The following is an 18,628-nucleotide window of genomic DNA, read 5'->3' on the forward strand; positions in this document are numbered from 1 at the left end:
TTCCTATGCTAAATAATGCTAAAATACAGACTTTCATAACTGCATTATTTGAATACTCTCCCAAGCAGTACTTGAGCCTGGAATCTGCAAAATGTGGATGCTGGTTGACTCTAGGGAGCACGGCAGTTCTGCCATGCCCCTCAAGACAAGCCTAAGCACATGGAGCAATTGCTGCTGGCTTTTTCTACCATGGAAGTTCTGGGCTTCTCCCAACAGACTGTAAATAGAGAATCCTGTTGGAACCAAAGCCCAAGACAGCATTTTACATTTCCAATGTTTAACTTTTGCTTCTATCTCGCACCGTGTCATTAAGTGTTTACAAGGATGATTAATGACTGCGGCTGCCAACTGTTAACAAATGGCATCTCTGTTCAGAGCTGCAATCCAGTCAGTGCCTGGCAAGCCATGTGCAGAGACAAGGTTACTCCAACATCCTTGAGCCCCAGCACCCCAGGAAGCTCCCACTTCCCAGACAGAAAGCAGTGGGATGCATCTCCTGCAGACGATGTACCTTGCTGCCCAAAGTGACTAGCAGGTAATGACCTTCACCACCTCTGTCAGGGGACACTGAAGTTCAGCTGGGGCACCTGGAGTGTGGCTCTGTCCAGCCCTGTTTTGGGAGCCCAGCCCCACTCTCATGGAAGGGAGAAGAGATCCAGTGCTCCCAAAATTCTCACTCAGGGTGTACTGCCAGTGCACTAGCCAGAAGCCCTTGCTCCATCCACTCACAGAAACCAAACTGGATCTGCATTTCACAAAACCTAAAATGGTTCACAGCGAACAACAACTAAACCCTTAGAGTGAGGAACTCTCTCACAAGCACAAAGCACTGCAGAACTTTCTGGCAACTAACTCATTTGTCTTAATGTGAGAAATCATATGAAAGCCCCATCTCTATCCTCTCCCAGAACCGGAGAAATAAGCACAATGCACCTTTACAGGCATTTCAAAAATGTAAATCTGTAATTAAATTGCTAGGCTTAACTTAAGATTTTCTATCTCTGGTAAAAAAAATTGAATTAGAAGGAACACTTCCTTCAGTAGGAAATATAAAACCGCTATAAACTTGATTTAAGACAAGATGACTTCTTGGTATGGAAATGTATTTCCATCAAACATTTCAAGTAGCAAATGCATGATCCGATGGAAAGCAAGCACCTCAATAACATGTTTGAACCATTTTTAAGTGCTCCATTTCTCTTGCTGCTCATCATGTGATTTTACTACGTGTAAAGTCATCCACAGCCCACCCAGCTCTCATGAGGACACAGTTTCTCCACCCCCAACTATCTGGAAATACCACTGTATAAAACACAACTTTTTCTTCTCTACTTTACAACTTCTGTCTTCAACAGCATAGGCAGAACACCTGTGTACTCAGATGAAAAAAATTATTCCCCTAGGAATGCCTCAGGAATGTAGCCCAACATTATTATTCAATTATACCCGAAGAAAAATTCAAGTTTTATAACAGTGCACAGAATTAAACTTTCAGATTGGGGGTGGGGAAGGCAATAAAATCTGGAAGCTCAGCTCCTTCCTCCCCCATAATTAACACAAATTTCCAAGACTTCATCTAGGCATAAGACTCTGGCTTTTTCTATTTTTTCCCCCCCTCTGAGCTAATGGGGCCAAAAATTCTCTGGCCACAAGAAAAGCTGTTTCATTTAAATCTTGCAAGAGGGATACTGCACCAGCCACACCACACAAGCTGGCAGAGTCAGCACAAGCTACAACCCACGGACAGACCCAGCTCCTTCCACATCCCCACAGCATAACAGTCTCAGTGAGAGATTTGTGAAGAGGGGATACAAAAGACAGAGAAGAATTTGACATTCAAAAAGACAGAGAAGGGCTGGGTCTGGTTTAATGTCCCAGCTGATGACCTGTGTCTATCAGCAAACAATCCATCCAGAATTACAGCAGCAGACAACAACACTCCAGGAATACACTGGTGAGCACGGGCAGAGTGCTCACTCCTCACTGCCCAAAACACTGACACGACCCCTACGAGAACAGCCACGCTCCCAAATTCTCCTCCCAACCTCTTACACCACACCAAGCACCTGCACTTTCCTGCTTCTGCTCAGGAATAATAGTTTTCAGCCTCATAATGAACTTTGCCATACCCTGTACCCATAGGAAGCTCCACACGCCCAAAGCCACGTGTGCAAGTGTGTGCACAAAGTTCTGCACGGGGGGCAGAGCAATATGAAAGTGATTAAAACCCACCCTAAGCAGCTCTTTCCAGTAAGAGGGAAGAACATAATTCTGTCACAAACCTGTGCAGAGCTTGCTTTCCCCCAACTCTGTCCTAATATCATCTATCAGAGTCACTAGAATTGCCACTGCTCCATGCCCTGTCCCCATTAGTATAAACACAATAAACTGCAACCTGTATTTTCTACAATTTACATTTAATTTCAAATGACCCAAGACAAAAACATCTACACAAAAAAGCCAAGGCCAGCAACTGCCCCAAAGACCCAATTCATTCCATCACAGTACTGGGTAAGTTAAAAATAGATACTTGATTTTAACTTCCAGACACCAAACAGAAGAGACATAAGGACTCCAATTTTGAAAAATACACACAGTCACTGCTCTGTGATTGATTCTACGCTCAGCAAACACACACACACAAGTGAGCTGTGTTTGATCCTGCACTCAGCTGCCACTTGCAGGTGTTAAACTCATGAGCACAGGTTCTGTTAACAAGTTTAGATCTACAAAGGAGGGATCAGAGGAACAGGACCAGTCAGTTCCCAATAAGCAGACACTAACTGGAGCCTTACAGTTGTTCCTCCAAGTGGATTGCCTCTATTATTAAGTGATTCTCATAAATATGGCAAACCTATGCTAAGACAGAGCCAATGAAAACTAAAACTACACACTCTAGGTAGTGCCATGGAACATTCAGCACAGCTGCACAGCAGGAATATAAAGCCTAGGGATTGTAGAGCTACCTGGGTTGTTCTTTAACTTCACCTTGGCTCACAGAATATTAAATACTTCTTTTTATATTTAAATTACCCCAATCATAATGCAGCAAGAGGTGATTTGTGAACCAGCATACTCAAGGTAACCGGATTCCAGCAAAAAACACCCAGTTCTGGGTTTCCCTTGTTCTTAACAAGATTACTCAGACAGACGTAAGCTGGTTATTTCCCAGGACCCTGAGTGGCAGGAAAGAACACACACTGCTTTTTTGTTCAGAAGTCTTCATGTACAGGAAAGTAACACTTTATTCATCACAGTACAAACACACCTATCCAATTTTAAACCATTTTGAAACAGGTCATTAAGGTGGTATGAGATTTGACTCTGAGAAAAGTCACACACACATGAGCAATAGACTCCTACTGTACTAGAAGTCAACTTCCATATTTGCCTTCAAGTCTCACTTAAAGCTCACTTTCAGCATGTACTAGGACTTATTATTTATGGAATAGGTTCCAGAGCCAGGGAATTCATATCCTGTAACTTGCATGGCATGCTCTCACAAAACAATCCATAAGCATTAAGTAAGCTGGTACATTTAAGAAGAAGTAAGACATTTAACTACCTCGTTAGTGTTCCAGCGGTGCCTCTCCTTCGGTAAACTTGAACATTTTGGTAGACATTCAAGCAGCTTCTTCGGTAAAAAGATTTTTACATGACTGCCATTGCTGTTCCCATGATCATCTAGGAAAAAGAGGAGACACGTGATGTATACACATTCACAGGAAAATGGGTGGTTGCAACCAGGAGACTCAAGCGAGGACAAGACTTGGAAACTCCCCAGTTGCCCTGTCCAAAAGGAGCAATTTGTTATGGCAATAATTGCAGCTTTCTCTTGAAATTGTAACTTTATTTCAGAAATATAAATACAGTTTAATTCTTTCAAGCTGCAAAGTTTTAGAAGAGCTGTGATAGATTTGGTTACAAGGAGTCTGTGTGTGCTTACCTGTGCCTATTTTAGCTCATTATTTCCCTCAGTAGCAAATTTTACAAGCAATAGCAACAAAACACTGCAGAAGCTGTGACCACCAGCAGCACGACCTGCCAGCAAAGTCATAAATGAAGTTCACACTTGACAGGATTTGCAAGTAAATAAGCACTGAGACCCAGCAACTGCTATAATTTTGTCAAGCTGCAGCAGAAATGCAACTCAAGGTCTATTAGCTCATTTAAAACTAAAACACGCCATACCTGATTCAAACCCAGCTTACTTCTATTTCCATTCACAGCTCAGAAAGTAAATGTAGTTCTTCAACATAAGAGTGAGGAAGAGGGATGGAAATTTTCCTACCTCACCATGGCCAAAGGTCTCAAAAGCAAAAATACTAAATAATACAAAAGTATTGGGTTTTATTGTTATATGTGTAGAAGGTGCATCAATTCCCCTTAAAAGACCTGAGTCCCAAAAAGCCCTGCAATCCCACACCAGCCTACAGCAGTCCCAACAGCAGCACCTTGAAGATGTCTATCACCATCAAAAATATCAGAGCACCCATAAAATGCACGTGTTTATCAACCAAATCAGCCCCCACAGGAAAGGGAACTGGAGCAGCAGCATAAGAGAGATCAGCCAGAATGCAGAAGTTCATCAGTTCTCCCTCCAAACACACCACATCTCTCTCATCTTCCACCAGCCTCATGCATCCCAAGACAGATCCTGGGCAGTGCTACACAAGCAGTACAGTTCCTCACTGGCATTTTACCCTACAAAATTAATTTATAGTCATTTCCCATTTGGAAATGTACAGAAAAAGGATATTAACTTCACTTCACACATCTAATCATTTTATGTCATAAAACACATGCCAGCACTATGATAAAACTCCTCTGCAATTCTGTATAACACAGACATTCCCTGTGACCCGCAGTGAACCTGACAGAGCCTGGCTCACGATCATTCTTAGAAATTACTCAGGAATTGTAGAGACTTCACACCAGCAGCCAGACATCCCTGGTATTCTTAAAGCTTGATTAGACTCTTGGATGTGTCAAGTTCAACAATATACATGCTGTTAAATCAACTGCTCGTGCAAGCCCAGCAGATGAGTTTACAAGATAAGCAGTGATGTGTATGATAAACGTGAGCTGCTCTGTAATTTACGAGTCCTGCGCGCTCCCTGAGTTACCAGGAACTTTACTGTGCAACTGTGTCAGATTAAATCAACAGGGCTGCCACTTCCCAACTTCTTCCTGGGCAAGGAGCAGCCAAGCAGGATCGATCTCTGCTGGACTGTTAAAGATCACAGAGAGGGTGCTCTCCATTATGCCATTCCAGGATTTCTATTTGGATATTGAGTATTTCAGACCATGACTCTACAGGGCTTTTTTGGCCACATCCTGCTCTCCAGACAATGCTCTGCACCTATGACTGTCATCACTATTTCCCTGCACTTGGGCCACTCCAAGCCTCACAGACACCCAAGTTGCAATACCTGGGGTTATCCACAAAAACACAACTTGCCTGTGGTAAAGACCAGAGCCAGGCAAGGCCTGCCATGCCAGCAGCTCCCAGCCATTCCCAGATCCACCACCCAATGCAACCAATACTCAATTCACGCTCCCTGCATTCATTTTACACCATTTCCATTTCTCATTCAAAACACTGCATTGCTCTACATTCAATTCATTAAGGCGCAAAGTATTTTACAGCACACATTATTGCTTTTATCAGCCAAACTACATCCCAGTTACATCTCATCAGCTTATTTTCCATGGGCACATTTTAATTGACATTAATTGTATTACTTCCCCTTACCTCCGTATCAGTCAAGCCCTCTATCACTCATTCCATTATTTTGCAGGGCTGGCAGACCTCTAATTATTCAGCTCGTTTTATTAACTTTCTTCCATTGTCATCAATTATCAGTATTATTAATCCAGAAAGTGCCTATGGATAATAGAGCCCTTTAAAATGTTTTGGTAGAAGTTGTCAGAACTTGCTGACGCTAAACCTTCCAACTCCCGTTGTTAGCATCTCCCACCTTCTGTTATTACAGCAATGGAAGGTCATTCTCACCATCCTGTAACACGACTACATCTCATGGATGCCTCCCTTTTCTGCATTTAGCAATGGCATTTCCTCACTCCAAAAAAATCCCCCGTGTGAAAAACAACTGCCTCCTGCTTCAATCCAACCAGTTTTTCATCATGGACTCCTCAAGTTGTGTAGTCAGAACAACACACAACCATCATGGTATGGGATGCAAATCCTAAATCTAGTGACCTCTAAACCAGGTCTGACCTTGGAAAAGGATTAAATCAGCCAACCAGCTATGAGGGTGAAGAACCCATAGCTCCAAATGATGTACACACATTTTCCTTCAAACTTGTTTCTCAGCCTTCTGGAATCACACAATACATTCCTGCAAGGAAGAAAGTCCAGGGAAGATGGCAAGAGGAGAGGAAAGGAGGATTGCTCACCCAGTGGCACTGAGGGTACTGGTGGAACTAGAGTTCCCATTCTTCCAAATGAACCACCACTTTCCTGGTCCTGTTCCTCACAAATAACACCATGATATATTTAGGGAAGTGGAGCAACCCCTGCCTCCCAACGCTATCCCTTGGCTGGAATCAAATCTGCCATTCCAGTGCAGCTGACAAGCCCATCCACCACCACAGGGGCTCCTGGTGAAGGCAGACAAGGAGAATTCACATTGCTCTACAACCTGCTCATCCAGCAGCACAGGCAGAGCACCCAGCAGGCAAACTCCTCCATTTATCCCCAAAGAAAATTTCCTCAGCAGCTAAAAACAGGAGCTGCAACTTCCCAGCACTGATTTGGTTTTACTGTGCAAATCCAGATTTTTGCTTGAACTTTCTCCTCATTTATTTTTGCTACGGGTGCGACTAACAACACTGAGATCTGCAAATCCATCCAGTGTCAATAACAGGCATCTGTGCAAGAAGGGCCACACTGGCACGGGGAGGATTTGCCAATAAAGCTCTATCAACACGGGGGTTTTTAGTGCAGAGCTGGCCACAGCTCAAAAATGTTTCCCAAGGCAGGCACAGCCACAGCTGAGAACTCAAGTAAGGAAGCTATAGACTAAAATATAGCAGCCTACAACGTGTCCTGTTATAATTCAGGATGAAAATGCAAAATTTAAGTTCCATTAGCAATCTCCAAGATTACTTATTAGCAAACCAGAAACTCATGTAGAATTAAGAAAGTGTAAGTATTATAAAGTTCATGGAAAGTTCCACATTAATTATACCACATAAACCCTTCGTCATTTTATGGGTTTCTTCATGCTCCTTGCACTTTATCCTCCCAAGGGATGTACCATGGGCCATAAAACTTTAAAGTGCACAACAGCAAATCATAGAGAGTCTGTGTTCTACCCCCACTCTCCAAACAACCCCCTACCCCTTTTTCTTTTTCTTTAACTGGTTCTTAAATCTCTGGTGATCCAAGAGGTGAATTTAGATCTGCAGCCCCGTTAACCACCATAGTTTTCCTATATAACATGTAACTGGAAAATAAAGAAATTGCCAAAAGGATGTTGATCAGCTAGTGATCTGAAGACAGGTCCATACTGGAAATAAATAACACAAGTAAGCTATAAACTCACAAACACAAGTTTTATAAACCCATAATTATGAAATAATAACTTAGGGCTGGCCATCTCCTTAACCACCTCAAGAGAGGGAAGAGGTGTTTAAACATTACAAATGGGCACTTGAGTACAAAACAGTTTTTACTAAAATCCCAATATCATCCTTATTTGGGAAAGGGGCAGGCATCCAGCTGATCATCATCACTGATCAGCCATTGAGGGGACAGAGTTGCAGCTACAGTGCACAAGTGGCACCACAAAAAGAGTGCATAGAGGCCACCATAGTCACTTGCTGATCTCCAGAAACAGACAAATCCAACAAACTCCACCTGGAAGAAATAAATGCAAAGAATGACTCCAGATCCAAACAACTGCATAACTGCCGTGCTATTTCTCTCAGTTAAACTTCAATCCTGGCATCTACCATCCATAAACAAGCAGCAACAGAAGCAAATGCAACAGCTCTTGGTCTGTTTGCTAGAAATATTTGTATGATTACAGTAGTAAATCTCTTGGCAACAAAAGCAGATTTCTAAATATCAATCAAGGGTGGCTAAGAGAAGATAACCAGGTCCAGCTCTGCAGTGCTGCTGTCTCAGCAGGGCTCTGCTGGATGCCAGCACTCAGTCAGACACTGGCTGAGCAAATGCATTCCCAGTCCTCCAGCATGGGATGCAGCCTGGGGCTGAGGGGAGGATACAAGGAAAGACTAAGCAGTTCAGGCAAAGGTAAAAAATGTACAAGAAGAGCAAGAGGCTAACACCAATTCTATGACTGTTGCATGGAATAAGCAAGAAAGGAAAAAACCCAGAAAGGATGGGAATCACAGCGATGGTGGCAGTATGAAGAATGAGCAATAAAACAATTTTTCTCTAGAAGTTACTGAATCTAGCCTTAGTGTCTTGGATTATTTGTGATAAATACTTTGTTGCTATGGCAAACTCTACAAACAATTCCAAAACCGTAAGAAACACAAATATAGCTAAAGCTACTGTTGTGCATCATTGGCCCAGTTCTCCCCACAAGTAATGTGCTTTCACATAGCAGGAAGTTTCTTGACACTTTATAACTAAATTCAGTGTGAACACCAATTAGGTGAAACTACGAATGGTGCATTTTAGGGAAGAGTTAAGAGCCAAATTTTCCCTAATGAGGGCCTACACACTGGCTGAGGGCTGGGTGACACAATCAGCTGTTTATTTCTCATACTGTACACTTAGCACCCTGCTAAACAACACTCCCAAGTCTACTGTCCCCCATCAGCACAAGGAGCTCCTCTTTCCCTCTCCCCCCTAGGCAGGGTACAAACACTTGTTAATGGAGCAAGAGGAGAATTCCTTTACAGTCAGAAGGTGCACACAAGGACCTACTCTAAAAGTAAACTTTGAGAGTGTTCAAACAGTGCAGTCACTTCAGCCTCTCTTTGCAGCTCCTCATATTCATGCCTGACTTTCCCTGCTCAGCTGCTAAATCTGGTAAGTGCACCAGAATGATGAAACCATTGTTCACCATCACCATCAACTCTTAGGTTGAGACATGTTCTCAATTCCTTCACCCTTTAGCTTTCACTAAAATTGCATCATCAAATTCAATGGCAATGAAGCCAAGGACTGGGGGATATTACTGGCCAGGTCTAGCAAAAAAACCCAAACATCTCTTTACTCAGTTCCCAATACTACAGATGTTCTCAACATTATAACATATTTCCTGAAGTCCTGAAGTATTGGCTAAGGCCAGGGTGGTCACTTACTCTGAACCTACATATTCGCAGCTACCAGTCAAATATTTGACTTCTTTCTTGTCATACCACAAACACTTTGAGTTTGGAAACCCACCTGGAGAACTGGCTGGAAAAATCCAGCCTCCTGAATCAAAGTGTGTGATATGAGCAGAAGGACAGCAAGCACTCCATGTCCACTGAGAAGAGAGTTTACTCTTGTTCACCCAGTGCCATGACCACTACTCAGCACAGAGTGGCCCTTCAGCATTGTCCTGGAATAGGGCAGGTGCTGTACCCCAAAGGACTGGGGCTAAGGCAAACCTGCCCTTCCAAACCCACAGGGTTTAACCCAGCACTAACAACACAAGGCTGCCAGGAGCCAAGGAAGGTGAAAACAGGACACAAAGTAAGGGGAGAAAACTAAGCAAAAACTCAGCGAGGTGTGGAAGCAGAACACCAAAGCTTCAGGAAGCTGCTGGAAGCACATTTCAATTAACCAGACCAGTATTCCACAATCACTCCACCCAGCCTTGCTTTCACTCCCTGGCAATATTTGGGTTTGTTGGTTGGGGGCTTTTTCCCTTCAGACACACATGGCTTATGGAAGCAGAGACAGAGGGACAATGAAAAAGAAAGGTCACATTCCAGCTCCCTCTTTCTGAAGGCTATCTGGATAGAGGGAGGATGCTGCCCCTTCGTCCCACAACATCCACCTTTGTAAGGAGGTCTTTATAAGAGCCATTTAAGAGCACTAGTAATGCAAGGTCAGCACTGAGTCTTTAAACACTAAATTCAAAGGTATCCGTTTCAACCGTACTTCTACGTCATTGTTTCACTACATCATTTTCTGATGCAGAAAATGAAATCTAAGTTAATACGTCTCCAGGAAGGTTTCCTACATATTTAGTTTTAAAATTGACACAAATAAACAAAAAAAAACCTTTAAACCAAAGTAATAGTGAAAATCATTAACAAAAAAAAGATGCAGAATTAAATTTTTAAAACAGAGTTTTAAATAAGCCCTAAGCCTTACGTCGGGAATAGCACTACCATAATACCAAAAGTACTCAAAAAACTGACCTCACAAACATATAGTTCTTAATGTTTGAAAAAGGGAATGAAGCCCACTCGCTGAACCTGTCCTGCTGGCTGACAGCCCACAAAGAGGGTCTAGAAACTTCACCAGGAGACAGTTTGCTTTCTATTCCGACAACAGAAATTTTGGTAAAATCCCAAAGCTGGGATTCAGCAAAAATTCTTGGTCAAGGAGTGGACTGAGCTCAGTGTCAAATGCTGCCTCCTCCCCGTGACAGTCCGATCCTGCAGCACACAACCCCAGCCATCAGCACACTCTAAGTTCAGGTTTGTTTAAGTAATAAAACCTTAGGTAACACTTCTGCAGAGGGAAGTAAATATTTGCTGTTTAACAACCAAATCGGGGATGTTTTGTTTTCAAAAGGCTGTTGTTCCCCAAATAGTCCCTCCAAAGCCAGTAACATCTGAGGCACCACTTACCCTCTTCAATCAGCCCACGCCACCAGCACCCTCAGCTCAGGAAACACCACCTCCTGCTGCTATCCCACCTATGACCCTGAAAATTCACCTGACAGAAAATTCAACAACTGCACACAACCAAACTCAGCGCACAACAAAATCCTGGGTCCCTGCGCCAGCAAGCACAAAACACACGGGCACTATTCTCTGCAAAGCTCTTGCTTAGAGGTACCTGGCTGTGAGAACACTAAAAGGCTGTCCGTGTACATTCTTCCCCTTTTGAACTTTAAATTAGAAAGTTTTTAAAAGGACACCCCCCTTAGCACCCTCTGATCAAGTTCAGAGCTGTCACAGCTGCCAAGATGGCACCGGCAAGGGTCAGTCCTCCCGGCTCAGCTCAGATGCACAAAACACAGCAGGAACTACAAAACCCACAAACCCTCTGCTGCAGGATGGCAAGAGCCGCTGGGTCACCGAACCAGCCTCATCCTGTCCGAGGAAACCAGTAAAGAGGAAACTCACCCGAGTTCTCCAAGCCGTGTAACTCTCTCCTGCAGCCAGGGGACAGCGGCGCCAGCCTCATTCCAAACCTCAATTGCCGCTGGGGATCTCCCGCTGCTCGGGGGGGCACAAGAAGCCCCGACGGCAGCTCGGCAGGGAGCTCAAGGCCAGGCAGGTCTGCAGAGCCGTGCGCTGCTGCTCAGAGGCTCGCCGCTGCTGCACCGCGCCGAGGGGATGGAGCAGGCGGCTCCCCAATGAAAGCAGCGCTGCTCCGCAGCCGGCCCGTGAGCTGCCATCTACATCCGCTTTTAACTCATTCAAGTAACTCAAATCTAAAGCAACTTGTGTTGTCTCCTCCAGCACCTGCACTACTGGTGAAACACTCTGCTTCGATCACGCATTTAGCATTCCCATTTAAGTTTCTGACAGGTGGAGTTTAAGCTTAAGGAATGAATGGTTTATATGCCGTCTCCTTGAAAATCCACCGCAAAAGTAGGTCAGCGGGGGAGCAGCTCTGTGACTTCGTACGACAACAGCCCGGGCGCCGGTGGCGAGCCGGGGTTGCTCCGCTGCCACCTCCGCGACGCTGCCGTGCTCTGCACGGGCACAGAGCAGAGACAGCGCCGGCCCAGCCAGCGGAGACGCCGGACGGCAGCGCCGGGCAGCGCCAGCGCCTCGCTGGCAGCTCCCGCACAGCCCTACTCGGGAAAAAACACGGCTGCCGACCCATCTCCTCGGCAAAGACACACCTCACCCGCCCCCTGAAATCAGTTACCAACACCAAACATGACGAAAGTTGCAGTAAATATCAAGCGGAAAGGACAAGTTACGTTCCCAGTCAGGGAGCACTGACCTGCCTGGTCCGTAGAGCCGCAGCCTCACAGGCTGAGCACACCGAAACCTGGGCTTTACAGAGGAAAAATCCATCGTACGTTGGCACAGGAAGCCCGAAAAGTGAATGGAACCCGACGGTGCCTTGGTGACAATACTGTCACCCCCAAGAGAACCAAAACGTCACAATGTGAGCCAGCAAGTCCAGGTGAACGCTCGCTCTCTCCTCGCACACACCCGTGTTAGCCAGGTGGCATTTCACTGCTTCAGTGCAGTTCATCATGTACTTCAACGCAAGTGAGAAAAGAATGAAGCCCGACGTTTTCCAGACCAAAGGAAAGATCGAACTAATGGATTTGGGAGCATCAAAGAGATTAGTAAAAGATAAAGCCAACAACACTCAAAATCACCTCTACTACTTAAATTTTAGATTTTTGCAGAGCCTTTGAATTTCACAGCGCAATCAAAACTCAAACCTATGCCCAGAGGGGCTCTAGAGCCGCCAAGAAACAATGCAAAAAATATATTCCCAAAGCAATTTGAGAAAAAAATAAAAGGTGGGATAAGAACCCTTGTAATCTATGAAGGGGTTTCCCAATAAAGAATGCAAATGGGTTCCAGGCAAGGATGCACATCTGCTGTGGCAGATAAAGAAGAAAAAAAACAAAAAAACCCCAACCCTATTACTTACTACTAAACACTGTTCCTTGAGGTGCCCAACTACAACCAGGCCAATCCCTGGGGTGTTGGTATATTCAAGCAGATTTAGGAAGAGGATGTGAACTGTCCTCTGCACTCTCCTCCCGCCCCTGTAAGATGGAGGCGCCGACACCGGTACCGGCCGCGACCACCCGGCCGGCGGGGCCCGGGCTAGCACCGCCGCCCGAGGCAAACTTATCTCTAATAACGCGGAATATCCAACCCGCCTCCCTCTGAGCCCGGGCCACAGCCCCGCTCCCGCCGGGCCGGGGGCAGGAGCGGCGGCGGAGCGGCGCTTCCCCCTTGCGGACGCGCCGGCCCCGCTCCCTCCGCTCCGGCAACTTTCGGCCTCAGTCGGGTGCCCCGGGGCCCTCAGCGGGGCCGGGCCCGCGCCGCGCTCACCTTCGCGCCTGCCGCTCCGCCCGCCCCCGGCCCGCCCGCAGCGCGGAGGCCCCGGTCTGGCGGGGCCGTGGCCAAGGCCACCCAGCTTCCGACGGGCGCGCGCCCGCGAGGCACGTGCGCCGCCGCCGCGGGGGGGGCGGCGGGGGGCGGCCCGGCCCGGCCGTGGCGAGCGGCGGCCCCGCGCCGGCCGCGCCGCCGGGGCCTCCATGTTGGCGGCGGGCGGGCACGTGCCGGCGGGCGGCGGGAGGCGGGACCGTGCCCAGCCCGGCCCGGCCCGGCCGCTGCGGCCCCCGCGCCACGCGGCCTTCCTGCCGCACATGGCCCGCCCGCCCGCCGGCCCGGCCCGGCCCGGCCCCGCGGGGGCGCCGCCGCCGCGGCAAACTTCGCGTCGCGCGGCCCGGCCTGTGCCGCCGCCACCGCCCCGCGGCGGGGCCGTGGCGGGGGGCGGGGGCGGCCCGGCGGGCAGGCCCGGCGCGGGGCCCGGCGCCGGGCGGGGGCGGCCCGGCCGCGTTCTCACCTTCCGGCTTGTTTTCGGCGGCCATTTCCCCTCCGCGCGCCACATCCTCCTCCGCCTCCTCGCGACCGGGACCAGGCGCGCGCCGCCTCCTCCCGCGCCGCCGCCGGCCCGGCCGCCCCGCGCGCACCGCGCACGCCCCGGGCCGCCCATTGGTCAATCCGCCGCACTGACATCCCCGCCGTCCAATCGTGGCAGGCCGGGGGCGGGTCCCCGGAGGGGATGGGCGCGATGGACACCGCGCCCCACCAATGGTAGTGCGGCAGCGCTTCAGTGGCACGCGCCTCAGCCATTCAGCGGCGGTGCTGGGCGGGCCGGCGGGGGCAGGACAGAACGCGTGATCGACGGCCGCAGCAGCCATTGGAGGGCCGAGCGCGCGTAACTGACAGCCGCCGGAACCAATCGTCCCGCGGGGGAGACGGGACTAAGCGGCTGACGCACGGCACCGCGCGCGCCGGCGGCCAACCAGCCGCGCCGTCCGCCAGAATGACGGCACTCGGCACCAATGGTGCGCGCGGCCCGGCCGCCGGCCCGCGGCCCCGGCCCCGCCCACTGGATGCGCGCGGCCCCGGCGGGCACCGCCCCCTCCGCGCCCGGTGACCCCAAACAAAGGCGGCGATTGGCGCGGCCGCCAGTCCCCGCCCGGCGGGGCCGCCCCGCCCCGAGCACCGGAGCCGAGACTACACCGAGAGCGCGAAATTACCCATGCCGGGACACCCCGGGGCTGTTTTGTGAGAGGCGCCACCTGCGACCCGCGTTTGTCACCGCCCTCAGTAACGCGGTGCCGTACCGGCGTGTCCCGGTCAGAGGGTCTGCCCTGCTGGGCCGGTCCCAGCGCTTCCGGGAGCGACGGAGATGCCGAGCCCCTGGAGCGGAGAAGAACCCTTCGGGCGGAGAGCAGCTCCCGGGCTCTACCCCCTTTCTATGTGGCAGACGAAGCCGGAGCTGTTTCCCTGCCCTGACCGGCGGCCCCGAGGCTGCAAAGGTTATTTCCCCATTTTTCAGTACTGCTCTAGACCCTTTTCCACAGCCGCAGCGTTCCAGGGTGCAGAGCACGATGCTCGGGTGAAACAGGCGTTCTTGGCACTGTGCAGGGAGATGAGGATTTGTGGAGAGAACCAAGTTACGGTGGCCAAGGAGATGTTAAAGGTTTGCGAGAGTCCTGCCCATCCCTTGGACACGGTTTGTGAAAGAGTGTCACAGATCCCACTCAGCAAACACTGCACAGGGCCGGGAATGGGGTTGTGAAGGGGCTCCCACAACATCAAAGGAGTCGTTCTGTCCTTCTCAAAACTGACGTGCCCCAAGGAGTGGAATTTTTGGCCTGGCTGAGTCTGCCCCATCTCGGTCAAAGCTTGATGAGCACGGGCACTTCAGCCTCCTCGAGCAGAGCCCTGTGGAACTGGACCACAGCTAATGCCTGCACAATGCAAACCAAGACTGCAACGGTTGTTTCCTTTGATGTGCGTGACTAAACACACAAAAAGGATATTTTCTCTTAGATCCTCCTGGGAACAGAACTTCTTTAAAAAGACCTGTTGGTGCTTTGGCTTTGCTAAGGACCGAAGCTGTTTCTGAGCCCAGACGAAAGGAGGATGGTGTGATGGGCCTCTTCTAAGACAGAAGAAAGGAAAATTCCTTTTTCCTATTTTCAGCAGCTGCTAATCTCGTGGAGCGTGAAAGGCACATTGATGAAGAGGCTTCAGAATGACAGGCTCACTCCCGACGGTCAGAAAGCTCATCTGGTACAGTGTCCTATAAATACCCACAAATACTAATGCAGCCACAGGATCAGCTAAGACAGTTGTCTCCTTCAGCACTTCAAAATATGCTGGAAAGGGAAACTTTTCCAGTTGCCACACGGGCAAAGAGCTACAATTTTCTTGATGAATTGTAGGGAATTTATGTTTCTCCTTGGTTATTCTTCCAAGGCGATCCATATGCTTAGCAGAGACACGAGGTAGCCTTACAGTTGTTGTAATTCATAGTTTGCATTACAGCAAAAGATAGTATTAGACTAACAGAGGGTGCAGAGGGACAGGAAACAACCTCCTGATGCAAATCACAGACCTTTGGTTGATGCCTCATGGAGGTGTGGAGGGCCAGTCCATGCTGAATTCCTCCCCAGAGCTCCCCTCAGGGTGGCAGGTGCTGGAGCCCCTATGGACAAACCTGCCTTGCCTTCTCTTCTTCAGCAAGAAATGGGCACTTGGCTTAGCCAAGGAGCAGAGCCCACAGTGCTTCCAGCTCACCTCCAGCCCCTGTAACATCAGGCTGGCATTCTTAGGCAGCTTGAGTTTCCATGTGGGTATCCAGGCAAAACCAAGCAATGAAAAGAGATGAGAGAAATGATGGGACAATCACAGCTCCTCCTTCTGGTAGCAAACACAGGGATGCTGGAGAGCTGCTTGGTTTGTTTTTGAGCCCCCCCATGCTTGTGGCAGGAACTCAGGCTGCTCCCTGCAAACACACAGCAATTGTTGCCACAAACAGCCTTCCTGTTCTTGCCAGGGAAACTGGCACAACCAGTCACAACCCTTGCTGCAGTATTCACTGACACTTTGGACAGGTAACCATGGGGACTCTACATGGGTCACATCACTCTGACATCACCCACAAACTAAATGAAATGCCAGGTCAGCTCTGGGCACACACACGAGTGTACATCTGTCTCTTCCCTCCAAGGCTTGAGCAGTTCCTTCTGCACTTCTATGGCTCATTAAAGCAACGAGGTCCATGCTCTGAGGGACAAGGTTGTTCAGGACACTGCCTGCCTTCTCCTGGCCTGCACAGCCTGGGAACATAGAAGTGCTGCTGCACTAGTTGGGAACAGCTCTGCTGCCAGGACTAGCACAGCAGAGTGTACCCTGCTCTATCATGTGTCTGAGAGCACTGCCTGGCTTTCTAGATCCTTCCTGGTCTGTAAAGAATGAAATTTTGTGTGGATTAGGATGAATAAAGCATTTTTAAGGAGTTACTGAAGCACTGTATGAACTCTACTCCATCTAGCTAATGAACTCTTTCTCCTCCTCAACATGAGGTTTTCTACCAGGAGTCACAAACCCCTAGTGAACTGAATCTCCCACACCTGAAATTATCTAATGTTAGGTGTGATTCTGTACACAGCAGTGTGACCTGTGTAATACCAGAGATACTAAACAGGGATTTCTTCATCCAGCATGCCAGCAAAGCCCCAAATATTTACATTTAATTCCTGTGCAATAAAATGATAAGAAAGAAGCCATTTGAATTGAAGTGCTGCTGGTATCTTTGAAATTTCCCAGCTCCCACTGTTTAAAACTCAGTCCAATTGCTACTAAGGCACAGAGGTACTGAACTGCACAAGACTCCATGCATGGATGGTGTGGGATAAATTTGCTCACTCTTATTTTTCCAGGGGTACCTGCACAGAGCAACCTCCAGCTGATAAGCAGCAAGAGAGGAGATGTGCCAGGAGTTTGTGCAATCTGAATCATGAATAATTTTTATCAGCACACTGATAAAAGCCACTGCTATGCTGGTGATTGGTGTCTGGGTTGGTTTCATTAAAAGGGAGGTGAAATACCAAGTTCTTTTAAAATTCTTAATTATCAATCTGTGGCAGATGTGGGTCTGGCTTGGTTAATTGGGTTAATGTGATGATTTGGTGATGATACTGAGATATATGCAGAAGTAAAACTGTTAAGAATATATTCAAATACCCTGTTATGGATATTCACCACATCACTGTTGCTATGGCAAGCAGCACAAAGGAAAACAGTTCAGACAGGTTTAATAGCCATAATGACAATGTTGGAACCCCATTTCTTGTGAATTGTTTGCACAAAGTTACTTCATGATTTAGAAGCAAGGAATGCCAAATGTTTTCACAAAAATACTCTCAGAAGTATGAGATGATTAGAAAAATCTCACATGATAGAAATGAAATGCTTTTGCCCTTTTTACTTTCTCCACATACAGAATCCAAAGGTGTTTCTTCCAGGTGTCATTCCAGGAATAAACCCAAGACTTAACCCAGACAATGTGTGTGGACAAACCCACTCTTAAAACATGTCACTGCATTTGTGATGTACACAAGATTCTTAGGTTTAATAAAAACAGGTAAATATTCCAAAACATGCACTTCTTTCAAAAGCTTCTCCTAAGAAGTATACTCCACCTAACACTCCACCACATCCAACTTGTCTAATATTATGTGGGGAAGTTGGAGAGAATATACATTACCAGGAACTAAGAATACTGGACTCAGAATGGACAAAAGCACATACTCCCCTAGCAGGAGGTCGAGCTCAATCACTTTCTACACAATGGGCTTTGGATCCATCATTCTCTCCATTCCTTCTGCAGTTCTGAGCCCATTTGTTTCCCTCAGAAATACAAAGACTACACTCAAACCACCTCTAGTTAAATTCTGCTGACTACAGGAAATACACCTCAGGCTAAAATTAAGTACAACTCCAAAGTCCCAGCTCCATTAATGGATTCTGAGGAAAGCTGGTTTTGCTGTGCAAAGCCCCATAAAGAGTTTGTGGATATCTAAATCAGTAACCTCACCACAAAACACAACATTTACCTGTTTCACCAAGAACAGGACCAACAATGGAGTTGCTCTACAGGGCTCCAGATGGGAATCCCATGGGGTTGCAGTGCTGGAGCCTCAGTCCCTCCAGTACAGTCACACAGCTCCAGAAGGATGACACAGCTCCAGCCTTTGCTGCAGGTGCCAGGAGCAACTGTCCCACCATGCCCTACACACTGCACTGCAGCCCTTGGCTTTACTTTGCTCCCAGCACCCCATGACACTAAGAAAGAAACAATCATTTTGCCCTAATATACACCCATAAGCCATTTAGAGGAGAAAAAAAATGAAATATGAGGTAAATTAAAGCTTCCAACTAAGGGGATTTACCA

The 18,628-nt window shown here is 48.0% G+C and overlaps 2 protein-coding genes across 12 annotated transcripts in view; both read right to left on the bottom strand.

The window, feature by feature from the left end:
• Positions 1-13,632, bottom strand: part of SLC45A1 (solute carrier family 45 member 1) — a 367,325-nt gene extending 353,693 nt beyond the window's left edge. The window contains exon 1 of one of the 2 annotated variants that reach the window (XM_079326134.1): positions 13,458-13,632. The gene's annotated coding sequence lies outside the window, so the exon portion shown is untranslated. The remainder of the gene's footprint in view (positions 1-13,457) is intronic. The other variant, XM_079326133.1, reaches the window with a different exon arrangement.
• The window catches only part of CAMTA1 (calmodulin binding transcription activator 1), a 235,628-nt gene that overhangs the window by 208,476 nt on the left and 8,524 nt on the right, over positions 1-18,628 (bottom strand). For 3 of the 10 annotated variants that reach the window (XM_079326120.1, XM_079326113.1, XM_079326118.1), the window contains exons 1-2: positions 13,721-16,936; positions 3,566-3,684 (exon numbers count right to left, since the gene is read on the bottom strand). In XM_079326120.1, coding sequence (XP_079182246.1) covers positions 3,566-3,684; positions 13,721-14,078 — 477 coding nt within the window. In that variant the 5' untranslated portion in view covers positions 14,079-16,936. Of the gene's footprint in view, positions 1-3,565; positions 3,685-13,720; positions 16,939-18,628 lie in introns of those variants that run through there. The other 7 variants (XR_013776769.1, XR_013776770.1, XM_079326116.1 and 4 more) reach the window with 4 other exon arrangements.

The sequence above is a fragment of the Erithacus rubecula genome (assembly GCF_903797595.1).
Source record: "Erithacus rubecula genome assembly, chromosome: 24".
NCBI lineage: Eukaryota > Metazoa > Chordata > Aves > Passeriformes > Muscicapidae > Erithacus > Erithacus rubecula.